The sequence below is a fragment of the Otolemur garnettii genome, unplaced genomic scaffold (genome assembly GCF_000181295.1).
Source record: "Otolemur garnettii isolate 467f Iridium unplaced genomic scaffold, OtoGar3 scaffold00047, whole genome shotgun sequence".
NCBI lineage: Eukaryota > Metazoa > Chordata > Mammalia > Primates > Galagidae > Otolemur > Otolemur garnettii.
In genome coordinates, this window is record NW_003852442.1 from 8,406,199 (window position 1) to 8,418,304 (window position 12,106).

At 42.7% G+C, this 12,106-nt stretch overlaps 1 protein-coding gene across 1 annotated transcript in view; it reads left to right on the top strand.

The window, feature by feature from the left end:
- Nucleotides 1-2,237: 2,237 nt before the first annotated feature.
- CFDP1 (craniofacial development protein 1) overlaps nt 2,238-12,106 on the top strand; it is a 122,326-nt gene continuing 112,457 nt past the window's right edge. Inside the window, exon 1 of the mRNA XM_003791319.3 lies at nt 2,238-2,450. Coding sequence (XP_003791367.1) covers nt 2,387-2,450 — 64 coding nt within the window. The 5' untranslated portion in view covers nt 2,238-2,386. The remainder of the gene's footprint in view (nt 2,451-12,106) is intronic.

Genomic DNA, 12,106 nt, shown 5'->3' on the forward strand with positions numbered 1-12,106 from the left:
CTCAGCCTCCCAAGTAGCTGGGACTACAGGTGCCCGCCACAACACCCAGCTATTTTTTGGTTGCAGCCATCATTGTTGTTTGGCTGGCCTGGGCTGGATTCGAACCTGCCACCTTAGGTGTATGTGGCTGGCACCTTAGCACTTGAGCCACAGGTGCCGAGCCCTGCCTCAAATCTTTAAGCATTTTGGAGTAAGAGGGAAATGCAGTAGAGGTCAGGTACTTAAATTTGAGGCTGTGGTCAAGCATGGGGTCACACTCTTCATCAAAAATTTTTCTGAAGCAGAATTCCAGTCTGGTATTTTGGCTGCTGTGAGAGGGACAATTCTTGAAGATTTATGCTGACTTCCACTGCCATCCTCATCATCACTGACTCCAACACCTTGTTTTGCCATCTCATCTACATCTTCACCGGTTGGTTCTACTGCCTTCTCTGCCAAAACTGATTTCACGTCATCCTCCTTCATGTCATCAAACTCTCTCCACTTATTTGCTGTGCGATATGCATTACATTTTTGACACTGTTCTTTATATTTTCTGTTAACACTTTCAAAACCTTCAAAGTTGTCCACATAGTCCGACCAAGCATTTTCCCAACAACTGTTAACAGTAGCCGGCTTGATGCTATCCCAGGCTGAGCCAACATAATCAATATTGTTGCTTATAGTGACTGATTTCCAACAGTCCATTACTGTGGTTTTCTTGTTGGCCTGAGAGCCTCACAGGCCTATGTGTAAAGCTCCCTCTGTGTAGTGTGGCTTGAAAGCTTTTGTTATGCCCTGATCCAAGGGCTGGACCACAGAGACAGTGTTTGCAGGCAGAAATAGAACTTCTATGTTGGGGTGTGCATTTTCAAGTTCTTCAGGGCAATGGACTGAGGCAGTATCCAAAATTAATAAAATCTTGAAGGCAAGGTTTCTGCCTTGGAGATACTGTTCAACTTCTGGGATGAAACAGATGTGGAACCAATCAGACATCATCCATGCTTTTTCGTTCCACCTCCAATGGACTAGCAGATGGTTCACATTTTTCCCTTTAAGTGCTTGTGGATTTTGGGCTCTGTACCCTATTAGGGGTTTGCTTTTAAAATTGCCCTTGGCATTGGTGCACAATAGCGAGGCTGCAGGGTCTTGGCACTATTGGAAGCTAGGGGCTTTGGAGGCCATTTGCATTACATAGGTTCATTTGTCAACATCCTTGTAAAATAAGCAGGTCTCATCATCATTGAAAACCTGCTCTTCCACATAGCCTTTTTCCTGTAGAACATTTAATAAGTATTTTTTAAATTCTTCCGCGGCCTCCTGGCCCACAGAACTTGCCTCACCTGCAAGTTTAGCATTTTTCACCCGGTAGCCTGCACTCGCAGAGAAGGGCTTAACATTTCTCTGACCCTGGGTAACATGCCCATAAATTTCTTTGGCTGTCAGTCCCATAACAATGCTGTCCACAATGTTTGTTTGTTTTATCAGTGCTCATCTCAGGGATCCACACATTGAGCTGCTTTTCCATCTTTTCAATAGCTTCATCACGCGCTATAGATATTACTTGTAGCACTTTCCGGAGCGGCCTCACGTACAGATCGGCCAATTTACTCTTCCTTCATGTATCGGATTGTCGATTCGTTAACAGCGAGTTCATGGCCAACAACACTGTAACTTCAGGCCCCCACGGAGCTTATCTAACACACATATTTTCTCCATCAGGCATATCCAGTCTTCTTGCGCTTGGGAACACTCAACAGCACTTCAGGACTTCGCTTGGGGACCACGCCAAACAGCAAAATCACCAACAAAGAGCAAAAAATGCAAAGAAAAGTGTCACTAAACGGACCGAGTAAAGGGCTCTTGTTTACATCCTGAGAGCTGCAACCAGAAGGCGGATCTTCTGCCTGGTTCTGGCTGCAGATGGGAACCCGCACCTCGGCCAGCTCCAAATTTTCATCCTCTGTGCGTGCTCAGGAGTAACTCCAGAAAGTACTCCGAGTATTGATTGGGGGGGGAAGGATTCGCATATAAATTTTAGCAAGCAAGCGAACTTGAAAACCTGAACCCTTGAATAATAAATGTCAACATATTTCCATTAACGTGTAATTTTATTTTAGCACACTTTCTAAATCAAAGGGATGAGGTAAAGCCGAAGACTACAAATTCCAGCACCGACCGCTTGCGGGCGGGCGCGCACTCCCGCGACGGCCCCGGGAAACTCAGCCCTGAGGCAGCGGCCGGAAGTGTCGTATCTGACCACGTAGCACTTTCTGCGCATGTGCGAAACGTAGTCGGGGGCCGCCCTAGCTGCAGCCGCCCGAGCTCTATGGTCGCTCCCTAGACCTCCACGGTTGCGGGCAGCTGCTGCGGTCCTTTGGGTTCGCTAGCGCCGAGCGGCAGCGACATGGAGGAATTCGACTCTGAAGACTTCTCCACCTCGGAGGAGGACGAAGACTACGTGCCGTCGGGTGAGCGACTTTGCCTGACGCGAGAGGCGGATTGCCCCGCCCCACTCCTCGCGTGAGGCGCCTGGCCTCCGCGGGCATCGGCCCCCTGGCCCGGGCGGACCCCGTGGCACCCGGTCCTCGAGCGTACCGGCCCTCGGGTCCCTCGTCCTCGGCCGCCCTGGCCGCAGACTTGTGCGCGGGGACGTTCCGTGCAGCCGCTCCGCGTGGGCCAGCCTCGGCCGCCGCCCCTTTTGGAGCGCGGGAACCAGCACGAGAAGACGGCCCCTGTCCCTGGGGTCCCTGTCGGTCAGTGCTCAAACGACACTGCTGCTTCAGAAACCTTCCGGAAGGCAGTCTGACCTTTGGAGGTTTTTTTCCAGACCACTTGGATCGAGGGAGTTGCAAGCTGTACCACAAGTCCAAGATCCATCCACTTTTTGCCTGGTTAGAAAGTTAAGATTGTTAGAAAGTTCACATGATGATGCATGTTGGCTCTTTGCGACTTCTTCCCATTGCTTTCCTCTTAGAACTTTTTTGAGGGATAGGTATCTCAAACCGAATGGGGCCAAATTGAATCTTACCACCCAGACTTGTCCGTTCCCCATCCTGCTCCTCCAGACGTATCCATCCCTTAAAAGTGTCTCTACCCATACAGTTGCTCAGCTGAAAAACGAACCCTCTTACACCTCCCCCCCCAAAATCCGACCTATCCCACGAGTCGCCCTTATTCTCTATCTTCCATCCATTCAATAATTTCTGTTGTCTACGTGGAAAATTACTTTTTGACCACTCGCTCACCCATTTCACTGCCGTCGTTTCATTTGCAGCTACCTACCATTTATGGTCCTTTACTGGAATTCTCCATTGCTTCCTAACTGGTTTCACTGATCTGTTCTCTACCCAGCAACATTGGTCTTAATGTTACCAGAGTGATCGTTTGAAAACTAGTTTTCATTTTAATCAAAATTTTGCATGCATATACTTAAACATAGGTAATTTCTAAAAGGCTCGTTTTGAAAACTAGCAGTTCCTATCACCCTTCATCCCTCTTCCTTACAGAGGAAACTGCTTTCCAACTTTTTTCAATTTGGTGTTGCATTGCTGTTGACTTAACCTATGCATGGTGGATCTCTTTTTTAATACCCTCCTTCATTTCTCTCACCCCCTAGGCACAATTCCTCCACCTTTAAGGGCCACCACAGCACTCTAGTCTGCAATTTTAGTTAGATCACTTTCAGTATTTACTTTTTTTTCTCAATATTTACTTTTTTCTGATGACTATGGACACCATGTTCACATCTGAACTGTGCTATACTGTGATTGCTTTTTCTGCACTACTTTGTTATTCCGGGGTTAATTATTGCCACTTCTTGTTGTCTGTATACTTACTACTAATTTGCCTCTAAATTTTGAGAAGTGTCTAAATCATCTCCCAAAATATTTAGATTAATTAGGATTCTGCTTTCATCTTCTCAAAGTCCATCTTTGCCTTCTGACCTGCTCCACTTTGTCTTGGTTCCTTTTTGTGTTCTAGTTTTAAACCTAGGATCTTCTGTTACCATCAGTCTGGATTTTCCTTTTCTCTTTTCTATATTGGATTCCCTGTTTCTTGGATCTCATGTTGTCTTTTTTCTTAATGTCTTCCATGAAAATTAGAAAAAAATTCTCTAATAACTTCTTAAGGAAGGATCCATCAGGAACTATTTTTCCCTGAATGAAAATGAACTGGAAAGGAATTTTTTTTTTTTGAGACCTTCAATGTTTACAAATAATCATGCTAATCATCAGCTTGATGGATAGTTTGTTTGGTATAGAATTCTAGGTTGAGAGTGATTTTCCTGGAAGTAATGTTCCATCAGAATTTTAAAGATTGTGTTGTCCTACTGCTTACCTGGTGACTTCACAGTGTGCTTGTGCTGTAACCTTTATTGAAGGTGCTATTTGGTGCTATTTAGGGTAGGCTTAAAGTGCTGAGTGGTGATTTGAGTTCAAACAATAAAAAATTAAAATTCAATATTGTATAATTTTTATTCTATAACAAAATAATTTTAATGATTGTGCTGCATTACTTTCTAGATTTCTGTGCTGCCATTAGGAAATCTGCTTTTTTACTAATTTCTGCCTGTTGCATAAGAGCAGTTTGTCACTGTGTTGTACCTTGGTAAGAGTCCCTTTTCAGCCATTGTGCTGGGCTTTCTGAGAACTTTTTTCCCTAGAAAATTTTTTGACAGTTTCTCTACTTTCTCTTTTGTTTTTCTGAAATCTTCATTATTAATGTGTTGAACCTTATGTTAGACCTGGAGTGGTCCTTGAATTTTTATCCTTTTATTTTTTGCTATCCCTTTGACTTTTCTTTCAGTGTATAGGAAATTTTATTATCTTCTTGCCCTTCTTTTGGGTTTCCCCCCTTTCATAGTTTTAATTTTGAAGAATGTTTTTGTTCTTTGAATATTCCTTTTTTTATAGCATCATGTTTGGTGTTTCTTTTTCTTTCTTTTTTTTTTTTTTTGGAGACAGAGTCACACTATGTCACCCTCAGTAGAGTGCTATAGCGTCATAGCTCACAGCAACCTCAGATTCCTGGGCTCAAGCGATTCTCTTACCTTAGCCTCCCAAGTAGCTGGGACTACAGGTGCCCTCCACAATGCCTGGCCAGTTTTTTTTTTTTTTAGAGACAGGGTCTCCCTTTTGCTCAGGCTGGTCTTCAACTCAGTACGTAGCTTTTCAGCACAGTATGTTTGAGATTCACCCATGTTGTTGCACAATCAATAACAATTTGTGCCTTCTGTTGAGTGATAGTCCATCTTATGAACGAACCACAGTTTGTTTTATTTCCTCATTGACACACAGTGGGTTGTTTCCCATTTTCAACTGTGAATAAAGCTATTTATGGAGGCCACACAGCTTTTTCAGTGAACGCAGTGTGGGATTGCTGAATTTTATGGTGTTTGCTTACCTACACAAGGTTGGACAATTAAGTTCATGAATTCATCCTAGAAAAAGTGTTACATAACTCATTGCTGAATATTATTATGGTCTCCTTTGAGGTACTCCTCTGGCAAAGCTGTGCACCATGCAAGCACTTAGTCCACCCTTCAAAGCAGTTTTGAACTGGCCATCAGACCTGTTGTCTGGTGAGGTCTGACAACCAGGCTCACAAACTCATCCTAGAAAGAGTGCTGGATACCTTATTGCTGAGTATCAGGACCGTCTTCAGAGTACTCCCTTCCACCTTTTGGTGTCACAGGAGAGTTTCAGTTGCTCTTCATCCTCAACAATAATTGAGATGTCAAGTCTTTTTTTTAATATTACCTAAAAATTTAATTTGTATGTCCCTAATGACTAATGATGTTAAATGTCTTTCCATGTGTCTATTTGCTATCCTTATATCTTTGTTGATAATGTGTCTGTTCAGATTTTCTCCCACTTTAAAAATCGGGTTGTTTGGGCAGCACCTGTGGCTCAGTGGGTAGGGTACCAACCCCATATGCCAAGAGTGGTGGGTTCAAACCCGGCCCCAGCCAAACTGCAACAAAAAAATTGCTGGGCATTGTGGTGGGCACCTGTAATCCCAGCTACTCCGGAGGCTGGGGCAGGAGAATCACCTAGGCCCAGGAGTTAGAGGTTGCTGTGAGCTGTGTGATGCCTCGGCCCTCTACTGAAGTTGATGGAGTGAGACTCTGTCTCTACAAAAAAAATTGGGGATGGCACCTGTGGCTCAGTGGGCAGGGCGCCGGCCCCATATACCAAGGGTGGTGGATTCAAATGTAGCCCCAGCTAAATTGCAACAAGAACAACAAATAGCCAGATGTTGTGGAGGGTGCCTGTACTCAGAGCTACTCGAGAGGCTGAGGCAGAAGAATTGCCTAGGCCCAGGAGTTGGAGATTGCTGTGAGCTGTGACGCTACAGCACTCTACCATGGGCGATAAAGTGAAACTCTGACTCTACCAAAAAAAAAAAATTGGGTTGTTTTCTTTCCATTTGGGAGCTCTTTGTGTATTCTGGTTACAGTCCTTTGTCAGATATGTGTTTCGCAATATTTTGTCGGCGAGTATGGTTTGTCTTTTCATTCTAATGGTATTTTTTAGAACAAAATTTTTAAATTTCAGTGGAGTCCAGTTTGTCAAATTTTTCTTTTATGGATTGCGCTTTTGGAATCATATCTAAAACCTCTGTGCCTAACCCAGGATCACAAAAATACAGTATTCTGTGCTTTCTTCTAAAAGTTTTATAGCTTCGTAGTTTTAATAATTTGTTATTTGTTTTCATTAATTTTTGCTTAAGGTATGAGTTGTAGATTCAAAATTCATTTTTTTTTTGCATGTGGATATCCAGTTATTCCATCATCATTTGCTGAAAAGCTGTCTTTTCTCCATTGAATTGCCTTTGCATCTTATGTAGGCCTATTTCTGGACCTCTGTTCTGTTCCAAACTGCACACAATTTTACTTACTGTGTGTGTGGGGTTTTTTTAATCACTGTGGTTTTGATTTAAGTCAGTGGTTCTCCGCCTGTGGGTCCCGACCCCTTTGTAACAATGAAAATACATCGGACATGTCAGATACTTACATTATGATTCATAACAGTAGCAAAATTATAGTTACGAAGTAGCATTGAAAAGAATTTTATGGTTGGGGGTCACTACAGCATGAGGAACTGTATTAAAGGGTCACGGCATTAGAAGGCATTATTAGGAAGGTTGAGAACCACTGATTTAAGTGTTGAAATTAGGCAACTTTGTTCTTTCTCAGAATTGTTTTGAGTGCTCTTGTTCTTTTCTTTTCCATGTACATTTTAGAATCATTTTGCTAGTCTTTCCCAAAGTATTCTGCTTGGCTTTTGTTTGGAATTTTATTGAATCTATAGATCAGTTTGGTAAGAATTAATAGTTTTACAGTCTTCTCTCACAGTCTCTGAATATGGTATGTATTTCCATTTAAGTCTTTTAAGTTTTTATTTCTAATTGTTTATTTTATTTATTTATCTATTTTGCAGTTTTTGGCTGGGCCTGGGTTTGAACCCACCACCTCCAGCATATGGGGCTGGCGCCCTACTCCTTTGAGCCACAGGTACCACCCTCTAATTGTTTATTGTCAGCAAATGGAAATACAATACAATTGAGTTTTGAATACTAACTTTGCAGTCTACAACTTTGCTAGAGTCATTTACCAGTTATAGAGATTTTTCTAGATTTCATGGGATTTTCTGCAGTCATGCCAAATGTGAATAGTTTTTTTTTATTTTTTCCTTTGCAATATGTATACCTTTTCTTTTCTTTTTTCTTTCCTTTTTTTCTTTTTAAGAGACAGGATCTCAGCTGGGTGTAGTGGCTCACACCTATAATCTTAGTACTCTGGGAGGCTGAGGTGAGTGGATTGCTTGAGCTCACCAGTTCGAGACCTTCAGAGTGAGACCTCGTCTCTAAAAATAGCCTGGCATTGTGGTGGGCACTTGTAGTCCCAGCTACTTCGGAGACTGAGGCAAGAGAATTGCTCGAGCCCAAGAGTTTGAGATTGCTGTGAGCTGTAATGCCATGGCACTCTACTAGAGATGACAAAGTAAGACTCTTTCTCAAAAAACAAACAAAAAAAGAGACAGGATCTCATTCTGTTGCCCAGGAAGATCTAATCCACTTGCCTTAGCCTCCCAAGTAGCTGGGACTGCAGGCGCACCCCACCACATTCATATAATTTTTTTGTTTTTATTTTTGTAGAGATGGAGGCCTCACTGTATTGCCTAGGCTGGACTTGAACTCCTGGCCTCAGCAATCCTCCCACCTCAAACTCCCAAAGCATTGGGATTTTAGGCATGAAGCCACCGTTCCTGGCTTCTATTTCTTTTGTTTGCCTTAGTGTACTTGATACTTACAATATGATATTAAATAGGAATTATGAGAGGGAACATTCTTACCTTACTTCCAGACTTAAGGGTGAAAAATCACTGAATTATTTTATGGGCCAGTCACCCTGGTTCATGCCTATAATCCTAGCACTCTGGAAGGCCAAGGTGGATTGATTGAGATCAGGAGTTCAAGACAAGCCTGAGTAAGAGCCAGACCCTGTCTCTACTAAAAAATAGGAATGCTACTCGGGCATCACAGCAAACACCTATAGACCCAGCTACGTAGGAGGCTGAGGCAGGAGGATCACTTGAGCTCAAGAGTTTGAGGTTGCTGTGAGCTATAATGACACCAGGGTACTCTATCCAAGGAGACAAAGTGAGACTCTGTCTTAAAAAAAAAAAAAAATTTAGTATTAGCTATAGGTTTTTCACAGATGCTTTGTGTACATATGTGTGCTTGTGTGTGTGTGTCTTTTAAGCACTTTAACATTGTGTAACTCATTTTAATTTATTTTTTCACAAATAAGACCATTTATGTGTTGTTATTAAAGGGTCTGAATTTTTTATTTTATTTTATTTTATTTTTTGAGACAACGCCTCAAGCTGTTGCCCTGAGTAGAGGGCTGTGGCATCATCACAGCTCACAACAGCCTCAAACTCTTGAGCTCAAGACTTCCTCTTGCTTCAACCTCCAGTGTAGCTGGGGCCATAGGTACCCACCACAATGCTGAGCTAATTTTTCTGTTTTAAGTAGAGATGGGATCTGGCTCTTACTCAGGCTGGTCCTGAACTCCTGAGCTCAGGCAGTCTACCTGCCCTCGCCTCCTGAAGTGCTAGGATTGCAGGCAAGAGCCACCACATCTGGCTTAAAAGTCTGAATTTTAAACAGGTTCTTGGGCTGGTGGTTCCTAACCATTAGCTGATTCGACTTTTGCAGCTTGCCTCATCCGCAGTGGCTTTTCAGAACTACTGCCTTCACCATGAAGCGCCATGCGTTTTCTCAGTTCAAACTTGGGCTTCTTCAGCATTTCTGCTTATCTGATGGAGAGGATACATAGATTGACAAGCCTTTTCTATGTTTTTCCAATGCTGTCTGGAATCAGTTTATTGACTACCCCTTTCGAGTCATTTGTCCTCTGGCCATGATTTCTGTTATCTTCAGGATTTGGCAAACCTGTAGGCGCTGGGCATAAGAGGTCATCTGTATCTGATTTTTGCACTTGTTAGTAAAACCAGCACGGAGCAAACTAAGCAAATTGCCATTGGTAGTATTGACATCAACATGAGCTTCAATCACAGTCTGCCAGTTTTTAACCTTGGAACACATTTTGTCGTGGTTAAGATCCATACCATCAAAGTTAGGCAGTTTTGCCCTAAACGTCTTAAGTAATTAGCTTGAATTTTCCAGCTACAGCATCATCATTCTGCTGATCATCAAGACTCGCTTCAAAGATACAACACTTGAAGTCATTGGATGCAATTTTGGTTCCTTGAGTCCTGTTGTTTTTCTAATATTTCTTATATTGAACATAGTAGGTGCCTTCACATCTTACCAGTCTTTCTTAGAAAATGGATCAACCATGTTCTTCTTGGCTCCCTTCCTGCTGCCTTTTGTAAGGTGCTTGTTCTTGCCAGTTGCCATGGTGCTGCCAGTGAGCCCAAAGGCGGTGTAACTCACGTTTAGAAAGCTGGGGAGACGTCCAGGTAAACCACTAGCTTGTGCCCACAGGGAGACCTCAGAAGCAGAAAGCAGAGGCAGGGGACACTAGTACAAGTTGTTGGACTGTATACTGCTGTGTAGAACTTGTCTCGAGATGAATCTAGAACTTCATCACCACTGTATTGTCAAGGCCACCTTTGAGAGACCCACTGTGCTCATAACAAAACGGTCCCTGTTGGTCCCTTGCCCTGGACTTGTGACGTTGTGGACCAGTTCTGTTTTCAACTGTGGTTGAGTGTAACACATATGCAATAAATCATGTCTCCTGCTGTCTGAGCTGAAGAATAAAAAAATTGGAAAATATTTGACAAAAGAAAGGATAGATATGTATGCCTACACCAATTTTTTTCTTACTGTTAAACAGTATCGTACAGCGACTACTCATATAGCTTTTACCGTATGTTAGATACTATAAGTAATCTGGAAATGGCTTAAATTATTCAGGGGGATGTGCATGGGTAGTGTGCAAATACTATGCCGTTTTATATAAGGGACTTGAACATCTGTAGGTTTTGGTATCCTGGGAGTAGGGTCCAATTTCCCAGAGATACCAGGGGGAACGGTAGTTTGTTGAGGGTTTTTGCATGTGTGTTTATGAAAGAAGTTAATCCGTTGTTTTTTTTTGTGTGTGAGACAGAGTCTCACTATGTCACCCTTGGTAAAGTACTGTGGCATCACAGCTCACAGCAACCTCGACCTCTTGGGTTTAAGTGATTCTCTTGCGTCAGCCTCCCAAGTAGCTGGGAATACAGGTGCCTGTCACAACACCTAGCTGTTTGGGGGTTGCAATTGTCACTGTTGTTTAACAGGCCCTAGGCCAGGCTTGAACCTGCCAGCCTTGTTGTATGTGGCTGGTGCCTTAGTCACTGAGCTTCGGGCGCAGAGCTGATCTATTGTTTTCTTGTGATTTCCTTGTGTGGTTTGAGTATCAGATAATGCCTCATAATAGGAGGAAACAGTCTCTGTTCCTTACAGAGTGCTTTTTATGCACCCTGTAATTTTAGGGCTTAATCATGTTAGAGGCTTTCTCAGATTTTTGGTGATTCTTGGTGGTTTGGCTCATATTTAAGCATAAGGCACTAAAAAGGTGACTGGAAGCTCTGAGTCTTTGGACAAGATGTGTTCTTCGTTGTCTGTAGGAATGTTCTGGTTACTTTTTTTCTCACAGTAACTGCATGGAATGTGATCTTGAGTTTTTTGCAGTTTTGTGTAAAGTTTGCTTATCTCTTACCATTGAGATAAAGCATTTTTTTCTTTTCTTTTCTTTTCTTTTTTTTTTTTTTGAGACAGAGTCTTAAACTATGGCCCTGGGTAGAGTGCAGTGGCGTCACAACTCACAGCAACCTCAAGGTCTTAGGTTTAAGCGATTCTTTTGCCTCAGCCTCCCAAGTAGCTGGGACTACAGGTGCCTGCTACAATGCCTGGCTACTTTTTGTTGTTGTTGTTGCAGCTGTCATTGTTGTTTTAGCTGGCCCCGGCTGGATTCTAACCCACAGCCTTGGTGTATGTGGCCGGTGCCCTACCCACGGAGCTACAGGCACCACCCAAAGCATCTTTTTTCATGTTTACAGTACAAAGCTATGTGCGTCTCAATATCAGAACTATCTGTAACATTTGCTCATTTTTATGCTGAAAAGTAACCTTATATTATTATAGAAGCAGGGCATGGGCTTTGTAGAAAATTAGGAAATGCAGGGCGGTACCTGTGGCTCCGTGGGTAGGGTGCTGGCCCCGTATACTGAGGGTGGCAGGTTCAAACCCAGCTCCAGCCAGAACTGCAACAAAAAAATAGATGAGCATTGTGGTTTGGGTGCCTGTAGTCCCAGCAACTTGGGAGGCTGAGGCAAGAGAAAAGCCTAAGTCCAGGATTTGAAGGTTGCTGTGAGCTGTGATGCCACTGCATTCTACTGAGGGTGACAAAATGAGACTCTGCCTCTAAAAAAAAAAAAAAAAAAAAAGAAAGAAAATTAGGAAATGCAGACAATAAAACATAAAAGTGGAGTCATTACATTCCAATTATCTATAGAGAGCAGTGTTTTTTAACCTTTTTTATCACACAGCACACTTGATGATCAAACTTCCTCAGCACACTTAAATTATGTTAATCAAAAAAAAA